We start from the raw sequence: 16294 nt of genomic DNA on the forward strand, positions 1-16294 counted from the left end.
TCACTACCTGCGCTGCTGCCATGAGCGCTTCTAGTGGCATTGGCGTGCCGGACCTTCTCCGACAAGCAAAAAGTGCTACGCTCATCCCAACTACCTATTCCAGCCACCCAACCTTGGCGTAGCCAATGCTCGGTGTTCCTCGGTCAGTGATAATAATCAGCTGGGTTTGACGGCTTACATTTCCAATCAATTATCACGGAAATTGCCGTTTATGCGCGGGAGGTCAGATTGGCGCAGGATGCCGCACCACTTCCACCCCTGATTACACAGCTATTGCATTAAAATTATACAGAAAAAATGCGTCATACTTAGACAAGTCTCTAGAATGATAGGACGCCTGCAAAGAAGCACATGTACATGTTCAGTCTTGCTCATGCTTTTGGCAAATTTGGTTGTTAGGGTTCTGCTGATATGAGCCACAGTGGACCACAACATTATACATATATTATATGACTGATAAGTCAAGTAGCCGCCAGAAATTGCGATCTGCATAAGGAGCGAGTGCTTTGTCCTCAGCGCAAACTTGGCATGCTCACTTTTTTGCTTAACATCGAGATCTAAAACTTGTCATACAGTGAAGGTATAGTTTCATATGTTTACGACACATGATAAAATGAACATCGTGGCACTTTCCACGGTGTAGTAGAGTGCGGTGTATTTCAATTGGTACATTTTCTTTTTATGATCTAGGAGTAATTTATTTTGGTCGAGAAATTTCAATTATGGTCTCCTTGTTTTGTCCCATTTCTTGAGGCAAATTATTAAATAAAAGATCACATACAGTAATGAAAGGACTTGGACAGTGTAGGGCCTTGACACTTTGATCTCGCACCACCATGCTTTAATTTTAAACTAAAACTCGAAGACTACTGCTTCGCATGTTTAATGCATAATCAATTCTAATGTTGCAACGCTTATCTGTGTAAACTTTTGGTAGTGAAACATGTCCAGAAGATTGACGACAACAGCTGGTTCATTAGTTTTTAAATGGCACCCGCATGGTACACCACGCCTACTGATTATAGCAGAGCATTATAGTGTTTGTCTGAAATATGGGGTCAATAGGTACGGAACTATAGCTGCGGCGCTTCAAGCAAGTTATTTGCAGTTAAGAAAAGCTGAGAGAGCCTGATCACACCTCTATTGGGTGTCTGTCACCTTGTGCTGACCTTTATACTTGCATAAGTTTCTGTGCTTTCAAGCTCCATGTACAGCAGAGCAGAAGGGATCTACATTGCTAACCATCAAGGGCATAATAAAAGAATTCGACATACTTCTCTTACAGCCATACATTTCAAATTGAAAATTTCAACAAAAGTTTGGTTAGAATTATTCAACAAAAGTTTCCAACAAAAGTTTGGCTAGAATTATTAGTTAGCACTTTCTAACTTCTAATTTCTAACTTCTTTCTAATTTCTAACTAAAAAAGTACTTATGATCTTTAAATGCTATAACACCCCCCGAGGAGGCATTGATGGTCAAAAGAAAAATGCTTCCTTAGAAAAAAACCAAGGCAAGGCTTCTCTTGATTGTGATTAAAAAAAGCCCTTAGCTAGTCTTTGGCACTAGAGTTCAATAGTCTTCGTCAACACACAGGAAAGTCAAGTGTTTTTCTAGGTCTTGAGCATTTTTGCTGGCTTTGGAATAGCGTTACACTAAGCTCTAATTTTACTCTTTATATAGCTTCTTTCCTATCTGTATTTTAACAAAGCTTTAATACCTGAACATTAAATGTAAAAAATTCAAATACTTTCGAAGTACAGATTGTCACAACTTATTCAGATTTTTTTTGGCGTGTCAGAATGGTATCAAAACATATTGAACTTAACTGAAATGAATGAAATATTTTTGCTCCGATTGAACAGCTGCTATTTCAATTGCCATGCATAGCCTTGAAATTTGATGGCACCATCCAATAAAGAGTGTCGGCTTGTGCACATTTGACACTCGCAGCATGTTGCTCAACTAAGAAGTAACAACTGTGACAATTGTGATGATGTTTATTCAACCAGAGAAGTCGCAACGGGAAATGGCCGTACGACAAGTCTGGCTAAGGCGGCACAGGTTCTCATTCTTTTCCGGCTTTTCATTCTCTTCCGAAAACGCATACGCGTTGGTGCGTATGCTCCACTACAATACCCCCCGACGTGAAGAGTAGCCATCTTGGCGACTCAGGGGGTAGGCAAAATGAGAGGGTCGTAGAAGGGCTTGAGACGGTCGACGTGTACGGTCTCGCGTCAGCAAAGGCGCAAATCAATTGTGTTAGGGGCTTGATGATGTAATTCACCGGCGAGATCCCGTCAATGACACGGTACCGACCATGGTACTGGGCCAGAAGTTTATAAGAAAGGCCAGGAACGTGTGGTTACCCAAAGCCACACAAGGGAGCCAGCATGAAACATAGGAGCTATGTGATGAACATCGTCATGTCGAGTCTTTTGTAGACCTTGAGCCTTACTTGACAGAGACCGAGCTAACTGACGGCAGTCTTCAGCGTATCTGGCAGCTTCAGAAAGCGGAGAGCATTCAGATGCATCAGGGTGGTACGAGAGTACAGTGTCCAGTGAGTGGGAAGGTTCGCGGCCCTACAACAGAAAGATTGATATGTGGGGGTTTAACGTCCCAAAACCACTATATGATTATGAGAGACGCCGTAGTGGAGGGCTCCGGAAATTTAGACCACCTGGGGTTCTTTAACGTGCACCCAAATCTGAGCACACGGGCTTACAACATTTCCGCCTCCATCGGAAATGCAGCCGCCGCAGCCGGGATTCGAACCCGCGCCCTGCGGGTCAGCAGCCGAGTACCTTTGCCACTAGACCACCGCGGCGGGGCCCTACAACAGAAAGAACGGGGAAAAACCGCTAGTCGCTTGCATCGCGGTGCTATAAGTGAAGGTAACAAAAGGTAATACAGCGACTCAGTTAGTGTGGTCGGAGGGGGTGTACATCCTCAGCATGTCGCCAGGTGCGCAGTTGAACCGCTCAGCGAGACCATTTGTCTATGGGTAGTATGTGGTAGATTTCCGGTGGATGGTGTTGCATTCAGAGAAGATAGCTTGGATGATCTCCGACAGGTACACTCGACCCCTATCACTGAGTGATTCCCGTGAAGCACCATGGCGTAAAATGAAGCTGCGGAGAATGAAGAGTGCAACTTCATGGGCAGTCGCTGCCGGTAGAGCTACAGTCTCAGCGTAGCGTGTCAGATGATCGACACTAACAATAATCTACCGGTTTCCAGAGCCACTTTATGGGAAGGGGCCATAGACGTCGATACCCTTGCGGTCGAATGGGTGAGCCGGGCACGGCAGCGGCTGTAACATGCCAGTAAGGTGCGGCGGAGGTGTCTTGTTCTATTGGCAAGTAGTGCAAGACTGAATGTATTTCTGCACGAAGCGATACATTTCTCGCCAGTAATATTATTGACGCAGCCTTTCGTAGGTTTTCAGGACACCTGTGTAAGCACTTTGGGGATCTACATGGAAATTCATGCAGATGTCAGAGCACATATGACCAGGGACAGCAAGGAGCCACTTCCGACCACCAGGCATGTAGTCGCGGCTGTACAGAATGTTGTCTCACATTAAAAAGTGGGCTGCTTGCCGGCGTAGCGCTCTCGTGAAAGGGACGGCAGACGGATCGGTAAGGTAGTCGAGTAACAAGGCAAGGTATAGATCTTTAAGCTGCTCCGAAAGCATTTCACTGGTGTCAAGTGCTGACAAGGTGGTAAAAAGGGGTGACAGAGAAGCCACATCTGGTGTTAATGGCGATCGCAAAAGTGCATTGGCATCCACATGCTTACGACCGGAACGATATACAAGACGGATGTCTTATATTTGCAATCGAAGTGCCCAACACCCAAAGCGTACGGACGGGTCTTTCAAAGTGGACAGCCAACATGGAGCGTGGTGGTCTGTGACCATGTCGAAAGGACAGCCTGCAGAAGTTGTAGGCCTGTAGAAGTTAGGCACGACAGAATCTTGTGAGGACGACCAAGATGTGTCGGGAAATCAGCTGAAAAGACTACGATGTCGTCCAGGTAACACAAGCAAGTCATCCACTTGTGGGCGCGCAAGATGGTATCCATCATGCGCTCAAATGTCCCAGGTGCGTTGCAGAGCCCAAATGACATGACTTTAACTCATATAGGCCATCCGGCGTTACAAAAGCTGTTTTAGGATGATCACATTCAGCCATTGGCAGCTGCCAATACCCAGAACGCAGATACAAAAATGTAAAGTACTTGGCGCCTTGTAAACAGTCAAGAGCATCGTCTATTCGTGGTAGTGGATAGTCATCTTTCTTCGCAATCTTGTTTAAGCGGCGATAGTCCACGCAAAATCGAACAGTGCCATCTTATTTCTTCACCAGAAACACAGGGGATGACCGAGCGCTTTGAGAAGGCTGTATGAGCATGTCACCTACTTGCTCTGCAATGAGGCGGCGCTCTTCGGCAGGAAACGCGGTAAGGACGCTGTCCCAGAGGTGAGTGTGAGCCAGTGCCAACAGTATGAGTGATAGTCGTGGCCCAAAGCAGGTTCTTGAAAGTCGAAAGAAGACCGAAACTTGTTAAGCAGAGCAACAAGTTGGCAGCGATGCTAGGGGGACAGGTCTGCGTCAATGGCATTGTCGAAGGCTGACGAACTTGATGACTCAGACGCATGAGTTATTGCGGCAATGTGACATGGGGTTTCATCGGGAAGAATAATACCATTGATATGGTCAACAAGTTGTACATGTCCTAAAGTTTCACCACGGAGTGAGCCAATGAGGTAGTTGCAGTGGTTAGTAACCAGCATTACGGTTAAACCAGACGAAATTGTAAGAACGGCAAATGGGAGAACGATCCCCTTGCGTTCAGTAAAAACCAGAGATGGCTTAAAAACCACCGTGGCGTCAGGTTGCTCCACACATGAAAGGCTAATAAGGACTGAAGCTTCCGGAGGCAAGGTAATGTCATTAGCGATGAGTTTGCAGTGCAGAGGAGAACGGTCGGGCGATGAAGATTCCAATGTCAGCACAAGGGACACTTCCGAACATGAACAATCGATGATAGCTTCATGACGTGATAAGAAATCCCAACTTAGGATGAGGTATGAGAGCAAGATGGTAGAACAAAAAATTGGACGACCTACAAAATGTCCTGGATGACGACACGCGTCATACACACAGCTGACGGATGAATGTGTTGTGCGCTAGCCGTGGACAGCACCATGCCACAGAGAGAGGTGGTCACTTTCTTCACTCTCTGACAAAATTTTGCGTTTATCACAGAAACGGCGGCCCCGGTATCCATTAGCGCAAGTGTGGCGACTCCCTTAACATCAACATCAATAACAATTTGCGGCGAAAATGGAGGCCTTGAGATTTGCACAGAAGTTGCAGTTCGTGCCTCCAGAACTGCACTGATTAGTTGCCCTCCTCAGGGGGTGGTTGACAATGCATAGGTGATGGCAATCGGTGATGAGGGGATGGGAAACGAGCAGTTGATGAGTGCCTCTGTTCATATGCAGACATGGTGGCATGCTGCGGCGCGTAGGTAGGAGTTCCAAAGGAGACATACGCAGGTGTGGGACGGCGGCGGCGAAGCGTGCAATATGGCCAGCGATGCCACACGCAAAGCAGATAGGACGGTTGTCATGGGTGCGCCACTCTTTAGATGGACTGAAAAAGCGAGACGGGGGCCTGTAAACTGAAGGCGAGGCCGGAGGAGGTGTAGCCGATAAGGAGGCTGGATGTGGCGGGGGCCGCGCGACCCCAGCTGTGTAGCCGAGAGGTGCAGGTGGTGTGTAGCCAGCAGTCGAGAGATCAGATGGTACCGAAGTGCATGGGTAAGGGGCCGAAACTCCAGGGAGGGCACCGCAAGTTTCGGTGCGTATGGCCTGCTGCAGTGTCGATGATTGATATGTGGAGTTTAACACCCCAAAACCACCATATGATAATGAGAGACGTCGTAGTGGAGGGCTCCGGAAATTTCGACCACCTGGGGTTCTTTAACATGCACCCAAATCTGTACACATAGGCCTACAACATTTCCGCCTCCGTCGGAAATGCAGCCGCCGCAGTCGGGATTCAATCCCGCGATCTGCAGGTCAGCAGCAGAGTACCTTAGCCACCAGACCACCGCGGCGGGGCCCTGCTGCAGTGTCGAAGGCAGGCTTGCGGTGAGCCCGTCACTATGTGGCAGCAGGGAGAGCTGTTGGGCGACTTCCTCCCTGATGAAGTATTTGATCTGGTTGGACAGAGTTTTTTGGCGAACGCTGCTGTTTGCGAGTGCGACAGCCGAGATCGAATTTGGTGGTGGGTAACTCTGGCGGGCGATGGAACGCTGACGACACAATTCATCGAAGCTCTGGCACAGGCTTACAAGGACTGCCACCGTGGTCGGGCTTTTTGCCAGCGACATTTGGAATGCGCCATCCTCGATGCCCTTGAGAATCTATCGAATTTTCTCTTCTTCAGGCATAGATGGGTTAACACGCCTGCAGAGGTCGAGTACATTCTCAATATAACAAGTAACCGTTTCGCCAGGCTGCTGGGCTCTGTAGCGTAGACGCTGGTCAGCGCAGAACTTGCGGACTCCTGGTCGGCTGCACGCTTTAGTCACGAGGGTCTGAAAGGTGGACCAGTTGGCGATGGCAGTTTCGCAGTTGGTAAACCAAACCTTAGTGACGTCAGCCAAGTAAAAGATAACATAAGCGAGCTTAGAGTCGTCGTCTCACTTGTTGCTGGCGCTTACGCGTTTATACAAGGAGAGTTACTCTTCGACGTCTTGCTCACCACTGCCGCTGAAGATTGGTGGGTCCCCTTGATGGGTAGCGCCTGGGCAGGTATATGGGGCAGCCGATGGTGCTGGCTGCTCTGGGATAAGCTGGTTGGCGACTGCGTCAGTCATGTTGTGCGGTGGTCTCTTAGCCAACTTGGGAGAGCGGAGCTCCAGGTCTGCTTGGGGATCTCAGCAGCCTCCACCAAATGGGATGATGTTTATTCAACCAGAGAAGTCGCAACAAGGTCGCAACGAAAAATGGCCTTTCGTCAAGTCTGGCAGAGGCGGCACAGGTTCTCGTGCAATCAGAGCGCAGGGCTTTTCGTTCTCTTCCAAAGGCGTATACGCATTGGTGTGTATGCCCCACCACACAATGGTTAATTTACTCATTCTGTGGATACATGTGTGTTCTTTTCTAGCATCGTTCTTGGTTTGTTTAAGCAGCACGCTTCCAGTGTCGAGTTATAACAGTCGTTCATCAGCACTCGTCTTGTGCGCTTTGTTTTCATGCGTCCTTCGTGCTTAAGCAGAGTGTTGCATATATGGGGTTGCTTGCCCTTCTTCGTGCGACATTCTAATTTTTTGCTATCACATTCACTACTTCACCCTCACCACAAACTTTTTTTTCACATGCACTTTTGCTAAATGAGACCATGTGTACCCACGCCACATTACTGCTTCACAAATAAGAAGTTTGACAGGTTCACACACCGATGTACCACATTTAGGAAGTTGCGATGTCTATAGGAGGGTGCACTGCTTGAGAAATTCAAGGATTTTAAGGGAGGGCAAGAAATTTCAGGACTTTTAAGGGCCTTGAAAATACAATTTTTAAATTCAAGAGTTTTCAAGGATTTCAAGGACTTGTACGAACCCTTTGTAGAGCATATGAACAATATTGGTTGTTTGTAAAGGATGCTATATTATCGGTCACACTTACATGCTTTTTTGATGCAGAGCATTTCTTAGTCGCACAATTTGACGTGTCGTGCGTCGGCGTTGTCCACACCCCCACTGCACATGCTTGCGTCTCGTGCCAACTGTTCGCTCTCCCCCTCTCTTGCCGCCCAAGGTTGACACAGGCAGCATCTGCTAGTAAAAACCGACTGCTTGAGCTACACAACTGTTCATTGGCCGCCCCGTATATGTAGGCACTGGATCGCACATCAGTGTCCCACCACTTGTTGAAGTCGACGCTTTTCCTTAATTCAAAAAATAAGAATAATAAAGATGAAATAAAAATTAAGCATTCCAAAACCATCTCTTGCCTCGCAAGGCCGATGCAGCAATGTCTGATAGTAAAAACCGACTGCTTGTGCTGCACAATTGTTCACTGGCCACCCTGTATATGTAGGTATTGCATCGCACATCACGGTCCCACTACTCGTTGAAGGCAACGCTTCTCCTTCATTCAATAAATAGGAATAATGAAGATGAAATAACAATTAAGCATTGCCAAACCACACCCAATACTCCCACCACTCTGCAACGCATTTACTCGAGCTTCGCTCATGGGAAGATGCAGGTGGCATTTTTTTAGTCGACACATGTAAAGTTTTACAAATAATCAGTGTCAATGCAACTTTTTATTTAAATATGAAGTAGTGCACTAAAAAAGAAGCCTACACCTTCATTCTGCCCCATGGATAGAAAGAAATGGTGCTGTGCAGTTCTGCAGGAGATCACAGGATTGATTTACCCCCCAAACACAGCAGTCACATTATAATGGATGCAATATGTATTAGTGCACTAGTGCCGTGCACTCAGAGAGATTATGAGGTCAAAATAATTAGGATTCACTTACAACAGTGCATCATAACCGATTATAGTTTTGCAACATGAAACCGTAAAGCCTAATTTTAATTCGTCTCTAAACCAGCATGGGTGCACAGTGCATACAAAACCCTGCTTCGAGTTTTTTTTTTTTTTTTCATGTGGATGTCTGGTTCATTACAGACTTTATAGCATTATTTAACAGTGCGGTTTTTCAGGGCCTTCCCAATCGCCGTGTTTTTTTTTTTTTGGAATTCGTTCAAACGAAAAGACAAGTTCACTAGTGAAGAATTACAGCCTAGTAGTTTTAAACTGCATGGGAAGATGCTTCAAACAGTTGGTTATGCATTCAAGGTGGCCCATATTCACATCTCTAGCAAATCGAAACAAATTGCCTTCATCTTCATTATGCAGGGGAGACCCTTCACAAACCAGCTAATCCCCTGCATCTTCTCTAGACCAATATTGTAAAGCTTTAGTAAAGATCATCTTCATTATGCAAACTAAATATATGTAACTGTGCAGCAGTCATGCAGCTATACTGTCAGATAAATAAACTTACAGGACAAATAGAAATGTTTAATAAATTAAAGTTACTGACAGGAAAATCTGAGGTTAACATTTCTTTAAAAAGTTTAATTAGTAGACTGCTTTTTTTGCATTGTGATGTACTGACGCAAGCAGCAGCCAAAGAAGTAGAGGCCACAGAAGGTTAGATAACTGAACTTTTTTATCACCGACAGGGCATATCGCAGTCACAGTTTTTTTTCCCCTCTACGCTACTTGGACTAACTGTGTGAGTAGTGGAAACAAGGGGATATTCATAACGGTGTCACACAGTCAGAGCATCTGCGCCAAACTCGATCTGGATCAGGCTGTACAGCGTAGCAGCGATAAACTTATTGCGCGTGATCAAAAGTTCGTGAGGGAAACTGGTATTACTTACCGCTACACAGTTCAAACTAATCCGTATCAAATACAGTGCAGCTGTCAGTACAATCTAGATCAGACCACAATCGACCCTGATCGCACCACAAGTGGTAAGTACCTGTGTGACAGCGATCAGTAAAGAGCATCAGTGTGCACCATCTCATTGAGAACTACGCCGGCACAAAACAGCCAGCACTCCCGCATCACTGCATTTGCAAGTAATAATATTGCTATTATACAAACTGCCACACAACACGAAAATAGAGGAAGTGCTGATTACACCACACATAAAACAGCCAGCGCAATGCACGCACTGCTAATAACTACAGCGACTAGGAATATAACGCCATTTGGTGCCTAGGTCGCGCGCAGTCGTCAGAACAGTACTTAGTGCGCCGGCACTCGTATTAGTTCGTGCCACGACTCGCCGTCGCACTGTAGTCACTGGCTGGAACCATAGAGTTAATCAATGCTTCCTATAAAAATACACTCAATAAATTTGGCTTACTTTCAGCGGTTGTGTCAAGCACTTCAGGCGCAATCGAACCTTTTTGCCTTCGTCGCTTTCAAGAAGTCGGCAGTAAAGCCAGCAGTTTCCCCCGAGCTTTCCTGGTTCCCCTATAATCACGCAACAGGACGTTTCTCTTGTATTCTACATGATATGTGGCAGAGATCGCTTTTTTCGGAAAATGCTTTGCACACACATGGTCGGTAGGCTGCAAGGCTCTGTCAGCTCTCGGAATTGCCCGTCGCCACTTATCCAAGCATTTTCGTTCACGTGGAGCCATGAAAAGCGACACACGCTTTGTACAAGTCCGATACCCCGACTTGCCATTCAGGACAAAACACCACTTGCCCATTTCAAGGTGCAGCCAGCGACAAGTCCTATGACGCATACTCGAAGTTATATGCAGCGTCGAGGTATACGTGCACCGAACCGCAAAGCGTGAATCAGCAAAACAAATGCACTGGTAGGGCTGACAGGCACAGAGCAAGGCGTTTCTAAATCACAAAATTCCTTGCACACAAAGCTTTCAGAAAGATGTCCTTTTGCGCGCTAATTTCAGAACGAGTGCCGCGCAAATAGCTGGCGCCCTAGAGTTACTGTATATGCTACCTCTGAGACAGCTCATAGTCCGCTATAAAATTTTGTATGCTTTTCATAGGTCCCTGGTGTGGTACAGCAATAGTGGCTTAAAGAGTTATGCATTTATTTATTCATTTATTAGATTTATCAACATGAGAGGTATAGCGTCCTAAAACCACCATATGATTATGAGAGACGCCGTAGAGGAGGGCTCTAGAAATTTCAACCACCTGGGGTTCTATAATGTGCACCCAAATCTGAGCCCACAAGCCTACAGCATTTTCGCCTCCATCAAAAATGCAGCCGCCGCAGCCGAGATTTGATCCCGCGACCTGCGGGTCAGCAGCCGAGTACTTTAGTCACTAGACCACCACGGCGGGGCTATTTATTTATTATCAGAAATACCTATATTGTTCGAAGGCATTGTTTTATGGAGGTCTAACGTGAGAAAACAAATATGCATGAACATTAGCAACCTACATCAACTGCACAGGCGGCACGTAATAGAGAGAAATTGCAACAAACTGCCTTAAAATTCTATACAATCTAAAAATCACTGTTTTCTTATAGCGGTGGACTCACAGTTGGGGTCTGTGTTTCTGGATTGAATTGGAAGATGATGCCTAATTTGCAGCTGCTCTCGCTAAAATTAGTGCCACTGAGGACATCTTGAGGTTCGCAGTGTGGCGCAAAAATATTTGTGACAAACTAATGTAGATCTGACACTGTCTGTCCCAAACACAGTAAAAGCTAAGTAATTTGGATTTCACGGGACTGAATGTGACTCAATTAACAAGAGTTTGATGCTACTGAATAATGCATATGTTCACCTGGCCCAGGAAACATGTCTGAATCAACAAGATTTGCTGTATTTTCTCATTGTTTCTGTGGCGAAAATTTGGCAGAACCCATGCACTGTGGGAACTGGCCTCAGAAAAAAGTCAACCAGTCCAGGCTGCTTTCAGCAAATGTTACACGTGTTCTTCTGAGGGTGATAGTAGTGTGCACATCGCGTGTTTACCAGGCATGCAGACTATACCCAAGGCTAACTTATGGTCTAACGCAACACCAGCACTTGCGCTGGAGCTTAAACATAACTATTATTGAAACGAAGTGCAAACTACAGGGCGGTGATGTGAACATCATATGTAACTTTAGTTAGTGTTTTTCTTTGGGGTCAAGCTTGGAAAATTATAGGAATAGAAATGTAATGTTTATTAGGCTGCTCTAAGATGGGAGCCAACACTGAAAGCAAAATTGATGTTAAGGGGAGATGAAGTAGATTAAAGTTGCTTTCAAAGAGCACAAGGTGGCTACTAAAAACTTAAAAGAGCTTATTGCCTAGAGTCCCCTGGAATTGGTCATCTGGCTCCTTGCCATTGCATTTCGCATGAGGAGTTCACTGAAGCTACATACTCAAAATAACAATGATTGCCAAGCTCTCATGATGAGCAATGCGTATTTCTCAAGGTCCATTTTTGGGCAACTTCTTCAGTTGAAAGAACTTGTTGTTGGGCTAGTTGATAGAGAATTTCGAAAAGTTAATTCGAGCGCGAAAACTTGACACGATCACTCACACACGCACACACCCATGCATCAAACACACAGGCGCTGTGTGTGTTTGATGCATGGGTGTGTGCGTGTGTGAGTGATCGTGTCAAGTTTTCGCGCTCGAATTAACTTTTCGAAATTCTTCAGTTGACTTCATGTTTTTGGTACGTCTGATAGCCAGATGAGGATCAAATTTTGCCCACATATTTTTTAACATGAGAAGGGTGCAAGTATCTCCTTTAAAACTTGATATCGCTTGTATAATTATTAAGGGCCTAAAGCAGGCAATTAGTATAGACTGAGCATTTTAAGGATTTTCACAAAACAATATTTCTTGTCCCTTAAAATGTCTTATACGTATTTCCTTGATAGTTATTTGCATTCTGTAGTTAATGTGGAGCAATATGAGTTATTAATGACTCAGAATCATAGAAATTTAGTGCCACAGAGTGTTTATTAAAGACAAACTAAACTTTACATTGTCATCGCACGAAGCGAGAACGGTGCAACTTACTATAAAACTAATTACTTTCTAAAATCATCACAAAAGCCTATATATACAGCAAAAAATAATTTATTGCCCAAGCAACAGATTGACAAAACCTTTTTTTCGAATCGCATATCCCCTTAACCCTACCTGACGTCTGGAGTATGTAGCGGTTATCGTCTTATGAAATTAAATAGCTGGTACAGTAACCACAATTGATGTTGCACCGCCATTACACCTGCATAAGGTCTTTTTCCAAAGCACTTTTAAGAAATGGTGCTGCATGTGTGGTGGAATACCCGACTGCCGGACAGAATGCTTGGGTTCGATTCCTGCAGTAATCCTTTGCATTTGTTGGGTCACTGTTGCCTACGTCAGTTTTTCTCAACCTCCTTGCAGTTCAATTACCAATGAAAGTTCTCACTGTTCCTGGGTAGACATAAGGTCAACTACCTGTGGTGCATGCTCGCAAACCCCAGCCAACGGTATTAGTGTATGTGCCCTATGTGCCAACATATGCCACAGGATTTTCACATTATTCATGTCATGACCAGGCAGTCCTATCTGTCAAGTTCTCTTACCGAGACGTAGGCTGCTAGATGGATGTGCAGATGCATGTAGATAGACAGATACTTTTGGTCGGCTAAGAAATGTTGCATATTTAACAAAGTACAATAGACTCTTCTGACGGGACCAGGAAAATGCGTTCCAAGCTTTAGGCTCTGATGTCCAGCAGGGCTTCTTCAATGAGCTCCTTCTGTTGAAGCAGATCATCATAGCGCTTCTGCAGTGCCTTTTCTCTCTCCACTTGACGGTTGACATCTTCAGTCAAAGCCTACAACAAGGGCAATAAACAAGAAGTACAATTTTGACAATTCCGAAAATTGTTCTTTTATCGTGCTCTTGGTGCCCTGCAACACTTTTTCAAAAACTTTGTCAGAAAACACTGCCTATCGGTAATCCAGGCTTCTAAAAATATGTGAGCCGAACACAGCATGCAGCAACTGATTATTTAAGTCATCTAAAAATTTCTCCCTTTTCTATCGACAAATAAACCCGAATGACTGTGTCATGAACTGACTTGAGCATTGCATACCATGGCCACCACAGGATACCAGCACATGTCACATGTATGTGATCAAACTGAAAGTATATCATGTGTTTAAATAAGAAAAAAAAGGAGCATTCGAGGTCATGGTGTGTGCTCACATATCACAGCTTTCCCTGGTACAAAAAGAAACGTACTTGACTCTGTCGGAAAATATTTGTGGAGGTCGATTTATGAGACAATAAACTTCTTTGAAGAAGCCATTTGTTGACAAAATTGAAAAGTGTTGCAGGGTCCCAACACTCCAAACTATGCAAGTTGTTTTTATTGTCCATTTGTTTAAAGTGGACTTGATCCGATAATTGTCACACATGTGAATATGACGAGAGCAAACACTTGATATTTTAATTTGTTTGTAAATTTGGTTTTGAGGGAATCTGAGGCTGTTGTGCAGGCATTTCTGCCTTACCGCCGCTTCCTCATGTGCTTTTCAACGGCACGTGGCAATGCACATGGAAGCGAGAGCTGGCAAGAATGAGTCACATATGTTCTGGCAATGCTCTTTCTTAGAGCAGCGCTTGGTGAGTATGTGTTTTCGTTCCTGTCCCCTTTGGGAATCGTGAGACTGTAGCATGCCTCAGTGGGCATGTTTACCTTTGCTCTGTGTGATAAGCCGGTGCCTCCTGCTCAGGCGTGGTCATACGACGCTGAGCAACACTTGCCAAAGGCCTACGAGCTCTCGCTACCAGGCCCAGTGGTGGGAGTGTGCAGCATAGCCACAAGAGACTTTTCCCCGAGTGTGTGTCAAAGCTCGCCTTTGCCAGCTGCAATGTGCTCACGGTTTCCCCTTTTGCTGTACATCCATGTGCGGTTGTAGTACCGTGTTTAGGGTGCCACCAAAGGCAATAAAGTGTTTGTGTGTGTTGTTAGATTGAATACTGTCTGTATTGCCGCGCGCCACACAACGCTTTGATAGCCGAGCGTGCACGGAGCGGTGCTCTACACATGAGCAGGCAACAGTACACGCGATTCAAGGGATCAGTTTACCATGAGTTTAGTGCAGTTTTCAGAATGATTACTGAACCTCTGAGTAGAAGTGTGGTGGTTTATAATTGGTTCGGAATTAACAATAGTGTATGGTCATTACGTACTTAGTACGAAGAATAGAAATATGTATCACAGAGACACCAATTTGTGTGCCAGAATTTTATCTTATGACCACTGGCACCTGCATTGAAACAAGAAATCCGCTCTGGCCTGATGCGCATCGTCATACCTCAAGACGCTGCACTCCTCAGCAAGGAGTAGAGGGAAACAGCACCAGGCAAAGAAGGAAAGCACCGACTTAAAGCAAACGTTTATTTGTCACGGAAAAAAAAAAGAAAAGTTGAAGCATGAGGTTGAAGCATGAGTGAGCAGGCCTTCAGCTGCCTTGTCAGAAAACGAGCTAGATTTTCTATCAGAATGAGTTTGTGCACGATGAATATGTTTTCAATGTTTTTTTGGTGATGATGCTGATATTTCATTTACAGTGATGAAAGTGACTTTTTACATTTTTGGAGCAAACTTTGGAGCAAGAAAACTTTTGGAGCAGCCATAACTGTTTTCGGAGCGGAAAAAAAAAAGAAGGAGGAGTTTGTGGTGTTTTAGGAGCAGATACAAAACTTGCCATACACCGATTGGAGGTCAAAGCATAATTGAAGCATCTCATAAATATAATTATTCATAGTGAAATAATTTCATAGACAGCAATGAATGTAAATTTCGAGAAGCAAACAAAAAGACGGCTAGTTGTCAAAAAAGAGATGTGAAATGATGATATGTGAAGTTTAAGGGGAGATGCGGGTCGAAAAACGCGAGTTTTTTTCAAAATTACCGATTTTTAATTTTCGCCTGTTTTGATAAGATTAGTACCTCAACTGTTATGAAATAAATAATGCAGGTCGAGACTTAACTGGAAATGCTTTAAAATTGCATCTAAAGAGCACAAGGTGCTTGCTAAAAGGTCAAAGCATGCAGCCTTCGAGCACCTTGCCGCCGATAAATGCGCCGCCGCTCGCCATTGTTGATTGCATGAGTCGAAGAGTCGAGCCTCACTCTTCAAGTACCAACAGTTTCTCTTGCTGATGCAGCGCAAAAAATAATAAAAAGAAGCACTCTTCTGCGCGTTTTTCGAGCGCCGAGACTGGCTTATCACGTGGTACAAATCGGTGACCGCCATTGGCCGCTGCGCGCCTGTATGTGCTGTGAAACCTATTTGCGGGGTCCGTGTCTTGTCGAGCAGTGCAGCTGAACAATGCTTTTCTCATGTATATATCAGTTGTGAATGAAAAAAGCCATTGCTCGCAAGTGAAAGCCGTTGTGACAGCTCCCTCTGTAGGAATAGGCTACGAGCAACTGGTCGATTTGCGGAGTTGTTGGCTTGCAAAAACCAATGCACCAAACGTCATTCACACCCGTCAGCCGCAAAGTTCGTGATGCGGCAATGAATGACGTCAGCGCCAATTATGAGAGGTCAAAGCTCGCAGTGAGAGAACTTAGCAGGGACGACATTGCCATTATGTATGACGGTATGTGGCACAAACATGGCTGCAAAATGGCATGACACTGGACTTAGTTTGGATTTTGCAGTCCTGTCGAACTTCTTCCT

General features: G+C 45.0%; 1 protein-coding gene across 5 annotated transcripts in view; it reads right to left on the minus strand.

Annotated features, from left to right (window-relative positions):
* Cdc5 (cell division cycle protein 21) overlaps positions 1 to 16294 on the minus strand; it is a 322395-nt gene that overhangs the window by 30184 nt on the left and 275917 nt on the right. For 4 of the 5 annotated variants that reach the window (XM_075894722.1, XM_075894721.1, XM_075894723.1 and 1 more), the window contains one exon: positions 12545 to 13431. The exons of the other annotated variant lie outside the window; for it this stretch is intronic. In XM_075894722.1, coding sequence (XP_075750837.1) covers positions 13312 to 13431 — 120 coding nt within the window. In that variant the 3' untranslated portion in view covers positions 12545 to 13311. Of the gene's footprint in view, positions 1 to 12544; positions 13432 to 16294 lie in introns of those variants that run through there. 5 annotated transcript variants of the gene reach the window in all.

The sequence above is a fragment of the Rhipicephalus microplus genome, chromosome 5 (genome assembly GCF_043290135.1).
Source record: "Rhipicephalus microplus isolate Deutch F79 chromosome 5, USDA_Rmic, whole genome shotgun sequence".
Lineage (NCBI taxonomy): Eukaryota > Metazoa > Arthropoda > Arachnida > Ixodida > Ixodidae > Rhipicephalus > Rhipicephalus microplus.